Source organism: Trachymyrmex cornetzi, unplaced genomic scaffold, assembly GCF_001594075.2.
Source record: "Trachymyrmex cornetzi isolate Tcor2-1 unplaced genomic scaffold, Tcor1.1 scaffold359, whole genome shotgun sequence".
Taxonomy (NCBI): Eukaryota; Metazoa; Arthropoda; class Insecta; order Hymenoptera; family Formicidae; genus Trachymyrmex; species Trachymyrmex cornetzi.
This window is the reverse complement of record NW_017298310.1, coordinates 862,077-881,212: the sequence shown is the minus strand read 5'-3', so window position 1 is coordinate 881,212 and position 19,136 is coordinate 862,077. Positions and strand designations below refer to the sequence as shown.

General features: G+C 36.2%; 1 protein-coding gene across 1 annotated transcript in view; it reads right to left on the bottom strand.

The window, feature by feature from the left end:
• The window catches only part of LOC108763449 (retinal homeobox protein Rx1), a 69,204-nt gene that overhangs the window by 31,211 nt on the left and 18,857 nt on the right, over positions 1-19,136 (bottom strand). The window contains exon 2 of the mRNA XM_018511089.1: positions 10,837-11,069. Within this exon, the coding sequence (XP_018366591.1) occupies positions 10,837-11,069 (233 nt within the window). The remainder of the gene's footprint in view (positions 1-10,836; positions 11,070-19,136) is intronic.

Below are 19,136 nucleotides of genomic sequence, written 5' to 3'. Positions count from 1 at the left end.
AAAGTGTATTAAGGTAATTATATAAACTAATTTTGACGAAATAAATGTTGCAAATTATGACGTACAACTAAAAGTAATGCCAATAATAAACAATCTTTGTATAAATAATTATATTGTTGATCTTTGCAAGCGTAGCGAAAATGGTCGTTTCAAAATAGGCGTTTGTGTTAAATTCCACTAAATATTGCGACATTAAGTAATTTATTTGTCGAGCGCGTTTAGCGCACACGTGTGCAAATGCATGCGTCTTTCGAGCGAGGTTTCCATGCCGACATGCCGGTAAATAATGTTAAACAGCGCCGTGTGAAGGGGCATATTCCATCTGCACCCCTTTATTACGTCGGCATTGCCTTGCCGTGGTATCATTTTTCTGTCGCGAGAAACCCTGATGCATTGTATCCCGCACGAGGAGCTGGTCACCGCCTTTGAGATATGAAGGATGTTGAAAATAATACAGACCCGAGCCCCGCAAAGGGAACATCTCAGGGGGAGAGCAAAGAGAATATGTGCGAAATTCTATAACGTAAATGAATAAAATTGTCTAATTGTCAGAAAAAAGTTTGCCGTTGTATAATTATCGCTCTCTGTCTCTCTCTTTTGTCTTACGTTTAGCTCTCCTTCTACAATTTCTTTTTCCATAAATCAAGAGAAATTTCAGTAACTACAATTAGAACTTTTCTTTTAACCGAAAGAATCCTTTTTAGTCTTGTAGACGATTCGACGTCGCGTTAAGAATTATCGACGATATTTTTAATCGCTTCAACAACCGTATCGAGAAAAGATATTAGTGATATTCGCGCAAAGTTTATTTGGGGGGGAGGGGGAAAAAAAAAAAACAGGGCGCAACCAACACTGTTCGAAATTTCCTTCCGGATAACGCAGGAAAGTACAGAAGATCGTTTTTTTAATTGCACTTTTGAAAGCTGTTAGAAAGCCATCGGCACAACCCCGATATCAGCCTCGCGACCTCTCTTCGAGCCTGGGATTGCCATAGTTTCGCCGTCCCGCCCGAATCGTTTTAAATTTTTCCGCGCCGTTGTGTGGGGCCATCGAAAAAAATTGTAATCGAATTGGAGTATTTTTCCAATTGGCAATCGTCGAGCGGCCGGACATGGAACGATGAGCATCCAACCGCGTCCTCTCTCGCTCAGCCACTCGCTTTATTCACCTCTCTCGTTTCCCTGGTTCTCCCCCTTCCTGCGACCACCCCTCGCTCAGTACCGAATTAGTTGGCCTACCGCGAAAAATCAATCTCTCCGTTTTTTCCGCTTGCCCGGTAGATTCGTCGACAACACCACCGTCGATTTCACTGTCCGCAGTCAAAGCAAAAATTTACAGATACCATCGACTCCCCATGCATCCGTACGAACAGATCGTGTCATGTTTTACTTCTACATACTCTACTTTATAAGCTTTATTTATAAACTTTTAAATGATATTATTATTTATATATGCGTATTTATACGTGTGTGTGTGTGTATATGCCAGCTTCCGTTTATGACTGTTTTAAGATTGACATGCAGTTTGCTTGAACTAGAAATTGAGATAAGATTCACGCAAAAATATTATTAGGCATCAATATTCGCTTTAACTGAATATGACCTTTTTCGTTTATTGTGACTGAACATTTGTTGGTCAATTCACTTATTATTAATATTAAATAAAGTGAGAATCAAATCTCTATTTTATTCACTATTTTACTCACAAAAATAAAATATATTGTTTATATAAAACATTTGTAAACGAACGAAAAGAAATTTTTGTAAAACTCTGATTACATTGGGTCTTGTTACATGCAAATGAATATAATAAGGCCCAACTAAAAAATACATTAAGGATAACAAAGAAAATAAACATTATCTTTCTAAATCAGTTTTAAAACAATTATTAATGTGTGATAAAAAGGAAATTTCTTAGGACTTATTTTACTCTCAAACATTATAATTATCATTAACTTTGTCTGTAATTAACTCTTTAATCTTATTTAAAAAATTAAGGAAATAAAAAAAGCGAAATAGTCGAACGATAAAAATAACGTTCTCCGTTAAAAGAAACTTGTTGTACCGATACCAGGCCGCAGGATTGTTCTTTTAAACTTCTAAAGTTGCGGCTGCAAGACGATAAAGCGCGGATGTCGTATTTATCAAAACGCATGCGGAACACGAATTACCCACCGAAATAAAGTCGACATCGGCACGCGAGGTAATAATTCCTCGGTGAGAGCCAGTGTGCCGCCAAAGTGCAATCGACTTCATGCAACGGGAACAAAATTCTATTTTTATTGAAAACACCGGAACAGATACGGCAGTGAGTTTTCTCGGTATCGAGCGGCACATTTTTTCTCCTCCTCTTCTAATCCTATTGAAATATTCGAAATAAAATATTATTGTTTAAAGGATAAAGCAAAAAAATCTTGTTCGTGTCCGTTTCCACCAATGAACTTTAATTTTGGTTCAAGCCATCTTCGTCTTTTTCTAGTTTGATAAAAATTGGGAAAAATGAAAAATAAATTTAACCGAGATTAAAATTGACAATTGCATTTTTATCTACAGTCGAAGAAAAACATAGTAATAGCAACTATAAAACTGAACAGCTGTACAAGTTTTATATATAGGATTAATGTACACACACATAGTTGAATAGTTTATCTTATAATTACAATCAAAATAAATGTAAAATCATTTATTCAACTATGTACATTTGTTCTGCATATCCCACATTTACTTAAAAAATGATACAAAATTAAGTTTTTCAAAATTATTAATTTTTTAACTTGACAGAAAATGATTGATTAATCAAATAATATTACCAAAAAGAATGTATCTTAACGTGATCAAATATCATTTTTGTTAGTTTCATTTCAAAACCTTTGAAAAACTAATCTTTTTTTTGGTTGTGATATTTTTTTAATGTTAATTAACTTTGTTCACTTTTGACGATTGATAAAAAAATAATATTTAACTGATTTACGATAATAACTTGAAAATCACGGTTTTTTTTTTTTAGTTTCGCGTCAGTTTCGAAGTAAGACAACACATGAAATTTACAAGTTATCATCTTTATAATTGCTATCACTATGTCTGAGTGTAGTGTATAATGTGTGTATTACAATCTCTTTACTAGACAATAAATATCTGAAATTGAACAAGTGATTTGTCAAGTTCTTTATTAATATATAATTAAGATTCAGAATGATATCTAAGCGTTCAGACTGTTTATCAGCATTGTAGAACTACCGCCATTCCATCGACATCACGCTCCCGCGTGTTACGTGACAAACGTTTTAAAAGGTCTGCAGGTGTGCTTCCCGCCGGGGTTAATTCCGGTAAGTGTTTCCACCGAAACGCCCGGGACTCGGTATCGATTTCGGGCAAGTCGCCCAGCAAATCGCCGAATTAGTCGGCTATCGTTTATTTTTTCGACGTGGCTCTCTCGCGATCGCGTGACAGGCGAGTAATGCGCGCGGGCTCGGCCCGACAATGGGTCCATAATAATATAATAGATCGCCGTGTAGTTTCGTCGGCGTTTTGGCACACGAAAACCGATAAAAAGCGAGACTCGAAACGGAAATGACTTTTAGTGCTACGCTGAAATTAGATTATCATCGAACGAGGAGACATTATGGCTAAGGGAATATGAATGCCAGTTTCAACGTTACTTTATACGTATTCGTACTTAATCGTAAGAAGAAAATATCGTGAAATATTGGATATTAATTTAAGTCTCTTTAATTTTAACACGACGTGATAACACGGTTTCGAAAAGAATGATATCCTGTCTAGATCAATAAGCCAAAAAGGTCGGCGCTCGTCAATTTGTACGAATCTGTCAACCGTATTATTATTACCTTAATTTAACCGTTCCTTTTCAGATTTGTGACATTTTTGATTTTGATTTGTTGCACGGCGAACAATCGTCGAGAGTATCAAGGCTAACGTTGGCCGGATTTTGTTTCGTGGAATCTACGTAACCACATTCCGCGAGAGAGAGAGATACACTCTTTGATAAACGATCGTGATGTACGACATCGTACGAGAAAGTGCGGGATTCTAGAATGAAATTTTTATTGTCGCGCGATAAATGTGTGGAAAGGAGGTAGAGAGAGGCCTCCGTGAAGCTATACGTAAACGCGGGAGACTCGTCGAGGTCGGGTATCGGCAGTCCGAAGAATCGAAGCTACAAAACGGTTAGTAATTTACGAGCGAACCCGCTCGTAAATCTAACCGAGTGAAGTTGCATTACCCAATTCCATTTATCTCTTTGAAAAGATGCGACTCCCCGTATGATTCCCCCGAGCTTTTATTCCCTTTTACATTTTCTGCAATCTATTTTTCGATTTAGCACGCAAACAAACATTACGCGCGATTTAAAGCTAAACCATTTGCCCATTAATTGATCCAGGCGAAATATTTTTGTCGCGGCGTATAAAATAATGTACTTTTAACGAATAACAAACAGGACAGGTGTTTAAAATCGTGCGCGTTATACATTCTTTTTAAAATCCACAGTCCCCACTCCATCGAGGGAGAGGGGAGGGAGAGAGGCAAAATTGAAATAAAAACACAGATCCTATTACGAATTCTACAAAAATGTCGGCTAAACTGTCGTGCAGCAAACATACAGCCGTAATTGTTATTAGAGTTTTATTACACATGTATAGTTTTATGTGTATCGGTAACAACTTTGCCTATAAAATTACTTCTACCAACGTCGTACGTACAACATTTTTTTAAGTAGCTAATAAAGAAGCATGGAAAGAACGACTTTGTTCAAGTATCTAGAAATTTAATTGATGCAGATCCGAAAATAATTTTTATTTGGACTATCCAAATAATTATGTGCCCGTAAAACATTAAAACTGGTTGCTAAAATGTTAAAACTTTTAACTGCATTGTCACCAACGCTTAAGCGTTCTACATACATACATTTTTAATGATCCAAATTATTTTTAAATCTGTATTTAACCAAATTTTTAGATACTTGGACAAAATTGTTCTTTCCGTGATGGCAAATAAGGATTGAGTCCGATAAATTGGTGCACAAGATAATGTGTAGAAGAATAAATATATAATATATACAACAAAAATTACATCACGTATTTCGGCTCACTTTTAAGCCATCTTCATATACTGTCTCTCTCAATACATCATAATAAAAGAAGGAAGAACAATTTTGTTGAAGTATCTAAAATTTAGCTATATAGATACAGATTTGACAAAAATTTTGTTGGACCATCAAATTAATTACGTAGAAAACGCGAGTACGATGAGCAATGCTATAAAAAGTTTTAATATTTTATCAATCAGTTTAAGCATTCTATGTAATTATTTTGATAATCCAACAAAATTATCTTCAGATCTGTGTGTATTTACCTAAATTTTTAGATATTTCCTCTAAACAGTTCTTTCCGTGCATAGTTAGAAACGTTAGGACGTCTATGGTAGACCGTGACGAGTCATTTAGCAATTAAAAGAGTGCATCGTTCACAGACGGTTGATAGACCGTGGAGAAAATGTCATCAGCCAAGGTCGAATCACTGAATAATTGTAAGATCTCTCTTCTCTGTTATAAACAGTAATTTCGAAACATCGAATCACGATCGAAGATTAATGAATCCATGTTGTGCGCGATTCAATCTTCATGACGCCGTGCGTAACACGCAATTCTGTGCAGCCCGAAAAGCGATGACGATCATTGAGAGAGTGGCGTTAAACTTACGCGTGACCTGGTCGCGCGCGCACACGTGTGCTCGCGTGTGCTCGCGTGTGCTCGCGTGTGCTCGCGTGTGCACCGGGTTGGGAAAAGCTGGAAAACGCGCGGCTCTTTTCCAATGACAATCAGACCGCAGCGACCGCCGCGCCGACGGAATCCCGTCCGCGTTCCGCCACGCCCAATAAAAACCTCCTCTCTCCCTCACTGCCTCGCAACCCCGGTTTTCTGCCGCTGCCCATCCCTCATCCCTTCGAAACCATCTCGTCGAGCGGCCTAATAAATCCGACAGACGGGATTGGCGTGCGCCATCAATTAAAAATGATGAAACCGAACAGCGCGGCGCGCGGCTCGCCGCGAGTAGAGCGGAGAGAGCCGAGAGAGCCGAGAGAGCCCACTCGCATCGCGAGCAAAGCTGATTCCGCAACCGCCTTGTCCGCTCTGGCGTAATAAGCTTAAGCGATTAGGTATACCTCGGGGGCGGCCCGAGACGGTTGCGGTGCTACGGTTAGCGAGAGACGAGGGGGGTGGTGAAAATAAACGAGGGAACAAGACGTGCGCGCGGACCCGTTTGAAAAACTGGGAAAAAGCTCGCGGAAGGGAGGAGAGTGTGAGAAGACGGAGCGAGGAGCACGCCGGCAGCTCACGGTGGGTTTTAAACGCAATTTAAATTTTTAATTGCGAGTCCGTCGACCCCGAGGAACGACGCGACGCCTTCCTCGTCCTCACGCGGCACTCTCACGTTTTGTTCCAAAGCGCGCGGACCCGTGTGTTTGCTTAAACATCCTTTTTTCCAAATTTCCTTCACACTGACTGCACAAACATTCCTATTCATCGTGCATAAGAAATATATTAAAGTGTCGTCAAGTTTTGTATAAATAATACCATGCTTAAAGATGTTACATGTACTTTTTTTTTATGAAAAAATTATGAAAAAATTACAGATTTTTTAATATTGTATTTGAAAGTAATTCAAAAAGTTTGACGGCAATTTAGAACCTGGATAAACAAATTATTTCAATAAGAAGTAGACTGTAGTAGTTTCTCAAAAGTAATTCAGATAAAATGAGAAAATTTTTATGTACATTATAAAATTATATAGTTAAATATAAATATTGATTTTATTGACGTATAATAGCGCTGTTCTGCCGCGAATCTATGCTGCAAACTTTTAATTGTATGTACAAAACGGTCTTAAAATTAAACGTGATGTACAAAAACTAGGCGTGTCGTATTAAAACTACTTTGAACAATTATTAAATAAAACAACAAACACACGCAGATATACTAAAAAAATTATGAAATTAAAATGATGAATAAATTTTAATATTTTTTATTTTGCGAATAATTATAAATTTTATATCCAAGTCTGTCGTTTTATTATCGGTAAGAAGAAAAGATTACGAATATATTGTATTTCTGGCTTCTTGAGTACGGTACGTTGACAGTACATTGTATTTTTGGCGCGCACTGCTGTTTATTATAAAAAAATATTTTATTACTTTTTTAAATGTATCTTATTGATGGAATCATAATTTAAAAAAAAAAATATATATATATATATATATACAAGGTGTTTGGAAAATAATGATAAATCTTTCGCATAGAGGGTAGAATGGACTAAACTGAGAAGAAAAGTCGTCTACCATTTTCGCAATAGTTAACAAGATATTAATTACTGAACATTGCCGAAAATTGGTTTTCAATAATTTTTTACTCAAATACTATCAAGTTGATAGAAAAACTGCAAGAGACAAAACTTATTTATTTTCTTCTCATAGAGCTGTATGAATTTTTTAAGAATTTTTTAGCAACTTTTTAGTGCAGCATTTTCTCATTTTGAAAAAATACAGTATTAAAAAATTCTGAAAAAATTCTAAAAAAAATTCTTAGACTTCTACAAGGAGAAAATAAACAATTTTTGTCTCTTACAGTTTTTCTGTAAAGTTGATAGTTTTTGAGTAAAAAATTATTGGAAACCAATTTTCGGTATTTTCGGCAATTTTTAGCAATTAATATCTTGTTAACTATTGCGAAAATTGCAAAATGGTAGAGAACTTTTCTTCTCAGTTTAGTCCTTCTGACCCTATGCGAAAAACTTATCATTATTTTCCAAACACCCTGTATATACCCTGTGCGTACGCGCGTTTTGTACGTATTTTTTCACGTTATCATATCGCTAGCATTCACGAGATAATTTACGAGAAAATAATTTTATATATATAACAAATCTTTAAAATATAATTATTTATTTGTATAATTTTTCTGTATTCCGCTTCTGCTACTAATTGTTTACCCAGCATCATCTGTTCCACGCAGGAAAAAACCAGGGAGATAAATTATGGGATAACTTTATTACCGGGGCGACACGCTTATCTCGCAATATAAACCGCTTGTTAATTGCAACAATGAAAGCTCCGGCTTTCTAAACAAGTTCAATCTTGCCTACTTTCTAGTTGCCGTTTTATCCTTCTTAAGGTCCATCTATATAATCCACTTAAGACGCAAAGATAATGCCTACGTTTCTCGCATTGCGTGTTTAATGGTAACTCTAACGAGCCGAATACTCGCGACACTACGAATTAGCGTGGCTGCCTCGATAAAGCTCTAATTGCAATCGACGCGTAATCTCAACCATCGCCGGCAGGCGAGAGCCCTTCGCGGCGATGGAAACTTAAGGCGGGCGCCTTGGTAAAAATCAATTCCGCGTTCGAGGAGGTAGAAAGAAAAAGCAGGTGCTCGTAAGACTGCCGGCCGGGTTATTATCCCATGTTGCCGAGAGCCCCGCCCAATAGCGTAACAAAGTGGCGATGCTGACGAGACCTGTGCCGAAATCTCATTGCCGATCTTTTTTCTGGGCTCTTTAAGGCTCTCCTTATCTCTCGAAAAAGAAGATCAGAAATTTACAGAGGGTAAAACTATTGCTTTCATTCTTTCATTGCGATTTATAAATATACTACTATGTAAATGTATACTTCCTTTTATATTGTACTTTTTCATATTCTTTAATTATTTTTACTTTGCGTACATAGATCCTGCAAAAGCTTTTACCTGAGAATAGTCGTTTGAATTTTTGTGTGAGATTACAATACATTATTAAGTGTCAAAGGAGTAATGTAAGGTAACCTAATCCTTCAAGTTAAATAACATTTTGTTGTTTTAATTTCCACACGTATCAAAATGTAGATCAATTTCTGTGGTTAAATTTTCTTCATTTACTCAAAGTAAACGAATGGCTGCGTTCAGGAAAAAAAAACTAATCCATTAGCTTAGTGATTCTTTAATATGATTAGTTTCTACACTTACAATTAGATCCAGCGAAGAACTAAAGGCAAGAACCAATTCTATTAAAGAATCACTAAGCGCTAACTGATTAATTTTTCCTGCTGAACACAGCAATACCAATAACTTTAACGTATGCACTTAGTAAGTATATAATAAATTTTGAGTCAAATTTAATATTTCTTAAAATTGTTTAAGAGCCAAGTTGTTTTAGATAAATTAACGATATATAGGGTAGTGGCGATCGAAAGAAATGATTAAAAATAATTCAAATTGGGTATAATTCGATATTACGATATGAATTGAACAATGTAGAATAAGAGAAAAAGTACAAAATACAAATAAAAAAAGGACTTGAGGATATATTATAATATCAGTCGAAATTTTGGGACGATGGTTCTGTCGAATCATCGCATCGCATCGCATCGCATCGCATCGCATCGCGTCGCGTCGCGTCGCATCGAAACGACGGTAGCTGCGCTACTGGACCCGGCGGAATTATATACGTGCCGCTCGGCAAGCGTGCCCCTGGGAGCCTAATCGATGCGTCGTCGCACGCGACTGCGTGCTTTTATCGCTGTCACGCACATAATTAATTTAATTTAGTCTAATACGTCGGCCCAGCGCGCCAGGCAGCGATTGTCGTTCCGATTGTTTGCACGGAAACGCCAACGTTAACCCCCGGCCGTTTCGCCGAACACGATATTCGTACCCGTCAAATTTCGGTCGAGGAAGAATAAATCCTACTATATCGTGCTCCGCCCGCGCCCGCGCCGGTCGCAAATTTATACCGCCTCTGTAACCAAGTACACGAAAAATATTCGTAGCAACGTACTTTACACACAAGATTATTTATATATACCTAATTGTAATAAATTTTATGATATCTTGATAGTTTTGCCTTACATTAAAACGTATATTTTATGCTATAACATTTTATTATATGCTGTGATAGTCTTTGAGGTCCACCTCCATTTTGCAGAATTATCAAAGTATTTTAGTATCAACTATAAAGAAGAGGTAATATACATTTTATGCTATAACGTTTTATTATGCTATGATAGTCTTTGAAGTCCGCCTTCATTTTGTAGAATTATTAAAGTATATTTTAATATCAATATAAAGAAGAGATAGTAATATGCAGGATGTTTCGGAATCGTTCAACACCCGGTAAGAAGGTGATTCTTCATGTAAAAGTAAGTCGAAAATATAGAATAAAATTCTTTTGTATAGACATTTTCAACAATCTTTCAATTAACAAATTCAATATTGTGTATTCAACAAATTGAAATTGTAATACTTACTGCATTATTTTAAATTAATGTCCAATTCAGATGACAGATTGATATAGAAACAGCGATGAATAGTCTGATTGGGTGAACCAAGGAGATTATAATTGTAGCTAGTGAAATGGACACACGTATAAACTCGATTTTTTTGTTAAAAAAGGAGCTCTGTACGAAAAAATTGCAATCGATATTTTCGACATACTTTTGGAATCACATGAGGAATCACTTCTTTTCCGAAACCACTACACTTTCCGGACATCTTGTACATAGAAAAAATGATTATACATTTTCTATACAACATATCTTTTAATATGAAAAGGAAGCAATTTATAAATTTATTAAATGTCAAAGAGCGATATAAAAAGATATTTCACGTTCCACGTTTTTGTATTTCGTAAAAAGAAGAGATATTTTTCAATCGAGCATCGCGTTACTTTGAACTTGGAAAGAAAGCTTTCTCCCTCTCGAACTCTGCACGTATTCTAAAAGTACAGTGTGAGGAAAACGTTACTTCCCTCCTTGGCCGATCTGTGAATTCGTTCGTAGAATGACTCACCTGAACACGAACTTCCGGGAGGTTCACCTTCATGGCGAGCTCCTCCCTGGAGTAGACGTCCGGGTAGTGGGACTTCTCGAACGCTCTCTCGAGCTCGTGCAGTTGGTAAGTCGTGAAGGTAGTCCGGTTGCGACGATGTTTCTTCTTGCCCCCGTTACCGTTTATGTCCTCCCCGCAGCCCGCGCCGAGTTCCTCGTCGCTACCGCCGCCGGTGGAGTTGCAGCTGTTCTCACCTGGAAGCCGCAACAGAGAGAGAGAGAGAGCGGTCAGGGTCTCCTCGGAAACGGTCGTTACGGGTAATAGGAGCGGTAATGGTGATCGATTTATCCGGAGTCGCAGCTATTACCCCCATTATGCGCGCATAATAGTAGCTATTAGAAGTGCTGCAACGCGCGTGGCCGCGCGGAATTGCGTGTGCGTGTATGAGTGAATCGCCGCGGCCACCACGGCTTTAAAACGCCATTCGCGGCCTGGATTTCTTCTCCTCCTATTTTTTCCTTCTTTCTTTTACCTTTCGTGATCGCGAGCAAGCGAAAAGTACGATGCGTTACGCTTCGTTGAATGTAAAAGAGACAACGAGGATTAATTAGAGTATTTGACGTTTAATGTATATGCGATGCTTATGGAGAACGGAAGGAGGCGCCGGTTATGGACGGATGGATTACTTTTCTCGGCAAGCGCGCGAGATCGTACACCTGTATACCTGTATAAAGTATCGGTTGTCATATTTTCTTTATATATGAAAATACAATATAATCTCTCGGAGTGAGCTTGCAAAAATAATATGTGTGAATCAGCACGATGAACCATTATGGGAGTTAATGAACGTTCTTCCCATATGATTTTGCCAGATAACGAAGCGAACCAACTAAATTGCTATTTTTTTCTTTCGTCAATAATTTGCAATAAATAGGAGACACTTCTTCCTTTATGATATTAATGCGAAAGTGGAAGATTGGATATTGGTTATCGAGAATAAAGCTGTGCCAGGAAATAATCATTTATATCTCCCTCTCTCAATATTTCTAAAATACAATAAAATATTTTATAATCGGAAGTAGTGTAAAATGTTTTTTTTTTCTTTTTAATGACTTTTGCGCAATTAAATCAGACTTCTCAAATATTTTCGCAATAAGATACGTTGCAAAATGTAAGCTGTTGTCTCTGGCAAAAAAAGTTTTATGTGTATACATATATGGTATACGTAATATTTCAAAAATAATGGAAGAGAAAATGGTATGTGTGTTTGTGGAATTATAAGTACACTTAATACGATTAATATAAAGTAACTTGTTATAAAGTGACTTATTGAAAGTCTATATTTCTGGATAGAAATAAAAATATGCATTAGAATAAGTCTAGTATATACTTTTGCGATTAAGATATAAAGCCAGTAGAGTATATATATAAGTCAAATTGGAAATATTCTCATTTCTATTAGGTGCTCGAAGGAAGGATGCCCTGTGAAAGAATCATCTAATCGTTTAGAGATAAACAAGAACATCACCGTAAGTGCGCGCCAGCACGCCCTCGTTTCATACCCTGGGTGACACGTTGTATTTGCATAACTCTGGACCCTATCGTTTCGACACCACTTATCTGACGCTTTATTAAGGCGACGGCCACATCGCCGCGTCGTTATCGTCGTTAACGAAAGGGTCAGCGCAACGAAAGCGACGGGGATTTATTTACGTTGCCGTACAATCACGCGATCATTTTCACTGCAAATAACGATGGCACATTCCACCGTATTTGTGTATTTAGAAACGTGCCCACGAGTATTCGTGCCCAGTATTCCGGTCGAGGTCTAATCGATTTAAGCGCAGAATTAATTGTCCGACCGACTACGATATGCCGTGCCGGGCGCGCGCACTGCGTGCTTAATTGTTTCACTGTCAAAGCGCAGGTGCATTGTAATGAGATTTGCATTGGCGATGACAGCGCTGGCGATGACATCGTGTTTGCCGTAGTCTTGAAGAGCTTCTTCTTTATACGATAATATCACATATTCTTGCTTTATTCCTGATTTATTCAGGAAATGTATACGCGTGTGATTATTCGTGATTTAAACTTTAAACAATTCTGAGGCAAACTACGAATTTTGCTGATAGACTTTGAGCTAGTTTTGCAGCGAAAACATATATTGGTTTACAACGCTAAATCTAAAATCTATATATCTACTTTTAACACAACGGTAGTTTGAGTCTGCGTAATTTCTTCGAGCAATTACTTGCTATCCTGCTTTAAATTCAATTTCCATTTAAGTTTTATCTCATAAGAATTTTCCTTAAAAAAAATATTACGAGAGAAAAAAAATGTACGCTCGCGTGCATTGCACAGTTTCGTTAGCCCGTTGCTTCGAAGAAAAATACTACTACTGTATCTTACCGTGCACTTTTACCTACTTTCGTATAAATTACAATTTTCTTCGTAAATTACACGATCGTCGCCAGACCGTGCAATTTCGCGGATTAAATCATTAAGTGAGTAATCACTAGGTAATTTTCGAGCACTTTGAGTCGCTATGAAAGAACTTAAAGCGCGTCAACACGCGGCACTTCCACCGAGCTATTACGCTATCTCTTTCCTTGCAAATTACACCTTTCGTTGAGGTTGATGATTGCTCGCGTCTGAACGCCCAATCAGAATTCGTTTCATTATTTTCATTTTCAAGGTAATACCGTTCGAAAAGCGGAATTTCTTCACACAATTTCCTTGTATATTACATTGCTATAATTAATCATTATTAATCATATAAGAAATTATTAAAATTTAAATTAAAAGTGTGATAAGATTCGTATGAATAAACATTTGAAACTAATGAGAGGAGGGCTTGTGAACCGAACTAACAGTGTGTTTGCGCTGATGTGTAATTATTACCTTAAAATTAGTATCAATGTCATGTAATACATAACAAACACTTTAATCTTTTAATAAACGATCATCCTCGGTGTTACAATATTAAACAATAATTAGAGTTACGCTAGCCGTTAAATTCGTAGGAATTTAAAACGGTGAATTTAAATATTTAATTATTAATCATACGTACAAGAAATCTTTATCAATCATTAAAAATTCATTATTTTTATTTGCTAAAATCGATCAAATATTATGCATATATATATATATCGTTAAATATTAAACGATTAAATTTAAACCAATTCCTTGAATTAAATTGTGTTATTTTTAACTTCCATGTATATGGTCAAATTTATTATTTGAACACATTTTAATACAAAAAATGTGGTTAAAAAACAACCACATTTAATCAATCCATTTCATTGATTGAATTGTGAAAGTTCAAGTTTCAAAGTAAGCAGCGTCCATATTAACGTATATACGTTTTTGTTAGTAAATTATAAATTAAATTTGAGTCACACATTTAATACAGTTCTTGAATCAAATTGTTTAACTCCATTATTTTAATTAAATTAGTGACATATATTGAAGAGGAGTAGTTGCGACCTTTAGAAGTAATTAAAAGTAACTCAAATTACAATTTGACATTATGAATTTAATAGAGTATAATCAAAGATTCGATAGTAAAATATATGTGAATATTGTGAGGAACTTGATAAAGACTTTATACGGATAAAAATTGCGCGGTGAGCAATTGAATGACGAATAAAAATAAATGTCAATCCTTTGTTTCGCAGTCCAGGCTCGGGTAAGATTAATACGACTGTACGTTATTACACAATGCGGAACGCGTCGCGCTCACTGGGCGAACTATTACGCGATCATTTTCCCTGCAAATTACATCCATCCCGGGTGCTGCGGTTACTCGTCGACGAACGCCCGATCAAACCTCGCATTATTCCCGTCCCCGAGTGTAATATCGTCCAAGAAACCGAACGGCACCACCGACGAAGAGATTGATCCTGCGGGATCGCGGCAGCAAATAGGTATTTTCCACCGTGCACGCTCTCCCTCCACCCCTTCCTTTTGCCCTCTACACGTCCGCTCTCCCGTACTCTCTCGTAAATCCTAACTTGATCCTGATCCGTCCTGTCGACGCGACGTAGCGATCAAGGGAAGTTTCTCTTTTCGGCGGTACCCCCTCTCATATATACATGTGGATATACATATATTCAGGTACTTGTCATTAACTGCATAATTAACCTTCTCTCGCGTCGCAGCGCAGCGCGTTAAATCGAATTGTAGGGAGGGGGAGTAATCGGGGGTGGCTCGCGATGGCGACGCGATGTTCACGACCCTGCGCAACCGCGTGCACGCATCCAACACACGCGCGTCTCTACTGTATTCGTGCGGCGCCCACGCATCTTCGCGAGAAGTTGCGTCCGATACTAACCAACGATCTAATAATCTCGCCTTAGCTGGTGATTGACGCGCCTGTACCGGCTAATTATCAACAACAATCGATAATGGCCTCTCTCTCTCTCTCTCTCTCTTGAGAATGCCGATGCTACCGTCCCATCGTTCTGCCCCCCTTTCCTTCGCACTTTCCTCCTTTTCACGGATCCCTTCCGATTCTTTCTGTCTGTTCCTCTTCACGGATGGAATTTCTAGTCTCCTAGTTATTTCTTGACGTGCATCCGCTTTCGTGATTACTCTGTTCAGATTGATCTCCTTTCTTTCTTCAAGGACAGTCTGTTTAAGAAGAAGCTGAAGAAGCATAAACCAATGCCAAACAGTTGCTAAAAGATAATTTTGTTTTGGCAATATTTTACAAAATTTTAGAAAAAGTTACAAATTTTCATCAATAATCTGAGACTCTGAAATATCATTAATCGTTTCTTTTCCATTTAGTGAAGATTTCTATAGTACAAGTATCTAGTAAATGCGAGTAAATGTCACAAGTGTTAAAAATTTGGTAAACTTTGGAGGGAAGGTTTTCATCAGAAACGTTTACTTTTTCAAATATTTTTATTTGATTATTATCACATTATAGAAGCATTTAGATGTTTTCGTTTGAATTTACATTTACATTATAAACGAAAGCGGTTTCTAAATCCTGAATTGATACGTTATTTAATTTAATTGTAACTGCTTCGTACCAGAAAACGCACGGCAATTAAATATAATTCAAGCTTAATAGCGTTATCGTTATTTTAAGCTACTCAGTGAATTTTAATTATCCAATCGTGAGATTGCAAGACAGGAATTGCGAGTGTTTGCAGATTCGTGGCGGTCGAAGGTTATTAACTAATTTAATTCCGCTTTCCGAAAGACGTGCACGCCAGAAGTTTATTCGTGCATCGCGCTCCGTGAAGTTTTAACCCGACACCCGATAGAAATTTACACCTGAAAGTTGCGTGTCGTTATTCTCACTCTTAGACACACCAACGAAGATTAGTTTCAAATAAAAACATCTGAAAAATATTATAGAAATAGATTGCATGAGAGTTAAGTTCACAATTTTATATATATATGTATATTATACATCGTACGATTATGAATATAGCGGGAATTAGAGTTGCCATCGACTTTACATAATTTTTTAATATCTACAAATAAATGATCAGGAGACAAATTGACATTTCACGTCAAGTGTGCTAACTCGAGCAAAAATTTAAAAGGGAAGGGAAATAAGTACGAATCATCCTATATGCTCATGCTGCTTGCGCATGACGTTTGCCCCGTACAGATACTACGGATATATTCATGGAAGCAGATTTCTGTGATCCCGGGTAGGCGTATACACGTTTGACTCGAATAACTGGATGCTTCGTATATATGTGCGCGGATACGTCTACGCAATAATTGGTTTCGGTTGGGACAGAGTAACCATCGTGATTAAATCCTACGAGGCAGCTGCAGGGTGGCGGAGCGCCGTCGCTCTTACTACTTGCCGCCCTGTTATATCGAGGAGTACATCCCTGAGAACGACCTGTATTTTCGTGGATTAAACGCGACACTATGCCCGGAAAGCGAAAGTTTATGACATTATCCGAGAGCTGAGATCAGAATTGGCTGGAGGCAGTTGATAATCAAAGAGCGTTATTGACCGTTTTTTTCACCGCGTTATGAACATTTAAGAGAAATGTATACAGTAATTTTGCGAATCGAAGTCCATGCAAAGATTGAGACAAGTCTATTCTTATAACAAAATTAAATTAATTTTGAAAGCAATACAACACTCTTGATAACGACCAATAACCGAGCAAACAAGATGTTTGAATAATGGTAATTTAATTATAATTGATACAATATAACGTAAACGTTTCAACTCACAGAGTCTTTGTCAGTGCAATATAAATATATAAATAAAAATAAATAAAAATATTAAATTCCAACATATCGATGTGAGGAGTCGATAATTTTCTTCTAAAGTTATATTACATCATCCGTCCTCGTCAAAGATTATTACTTGAGTCAAGATAACTTTGCCATACCATGTCCAAACGAATAGATAACAGTCAAAATATTCAAAACTAAATCCCCGTTTAACAACGAGAATCGTGTTAATATGAGTCAAGATATAAAATTGTTCTCAATCAAAATTGTAATTTTTCGAATTATGATAGATTTCTATATTAAGAAATAGGTTTTTAAATTTAATTATTGGTTGAAAATTTACGTAACATGGTGTAATACAAATTGATCAATCAAACAATAGTATGGTATATTAAATTAAAATCTTGTAATAACCACCAACAGCTCGAAAGTGACTAATTGTAAGACAACCAGATTGTGTAACGTATTATACATAAAGAAACTTACAATATTATGTATAAACATGATCGTTACTGGTTATCATTATGACAACTAGTGAAAGAGAAACGCTATTGGTTGTAACGTGACAGTTCTCGTAATATATATTAAAATATAGTCCATCCAGCACCTCGGTATCTTTCATATAGTTGATACCATTTTTTTGGTTCTTTAATATAAATCATCTTTGTAATTAGTCTTTTCTTGTAATTATGTTCAATTTCTAATATTTTGACATTCTCCCAATCGAATGTGGATAGACTTTATAATATGTTCAGAGATAATTTAGTATTTGGAAGAGTCTACTTTATGTGTTATTTGTATGTTCTTTAATTCTAGTTCGTAATTGTCTTTTGGTTTTATCCAACGTATGAAACATTGTAATTTTTGCAAGAAATTTTGTAAACAACATAACTATTGTGAAATAAAATTCGGTTTTATCTTTTTGAACTCGTACAAATTTATTCAATTTGTTCAGTGTGTGGAAACCTATTGTGATTGTAGATTTATTAGTAAAAGATGTTGCCATTTCTGAGATGCCTTTGACACATGGGATTACCATAAAATCTTTTTTATTAATTGGATTTTCTTTTATCATTTTATCCCGTACGTTAGCCTTGTATACGAATAATTTCTTTAATCTTCTATTGATATAACATTAAAAATGAAATCTAGAAGATAACCGTTTTCCAGTAACATGTTAACACATCTCTCTCTCTCTCTCTCTCACTCATTCAATATTTTTGCCATAAAACAGAAGATGAGATAGTAAAATAACATGGTCCACTAGACTAAAGATGGTTCCTATTTTTTGACTCTTTGGGTGGTTAAAGTAAAACGATAAATATCGCCCAGAGAAATATTTTTTAAATAAATTTTTATAAATGGAAATAAGACACAAATCTATTTTTATAATGCATTTAATTATGTAACGAAAATAAATAGGTAATATGTATGTTTTATTCTTCCTTATAAAAATACATTTTTTAAAAAGTGTATAAGACACAGATATGAAGAGACTTGTTTTCGTAAAGCGTTGCGATGACAGATAAAAATAATTTCGAATGTTTTCGCTGCTTCGCTATATTACAATTTTTTGTTGCATCATAAAAATTTTACATCATGTGAAAAAATATCTTTGTATATATACATAAGTATATATACATAAAAATATGTTCATATATACATATAAGGACACCCAAGTGGGAATTGAATACCAGCGAGGTACTGATCCAGTACTATTTTTCAGTATTTAGTACCGACGCAATACTGAATACCAGTATTGGTATAGTACTGGTAAAACACTGGGATGACAGCAATGGGCCAAGGTTTGGAATACAGTACTATTATAGTACTGTATTAGAGTACTATTACAGTACCCGGAATTAGTACATATATTGTACCTAGTATCGATATTGATTTTTAGTACCGTAACAGAAATAATACTGTGACAAAAATCGTTACTGATTCATAATAATGCAACAGTACCAAATATTAATATCAATTTTTAATATTATAACAGTACTAATGTTGTATAAAAAGTCTGTACCAATTCTCTATACCGCAAAAGCCGTATAGCCAATTCAAAAAAGGTTACAACTTCAGCTTTAATTCCAGACGGAGAA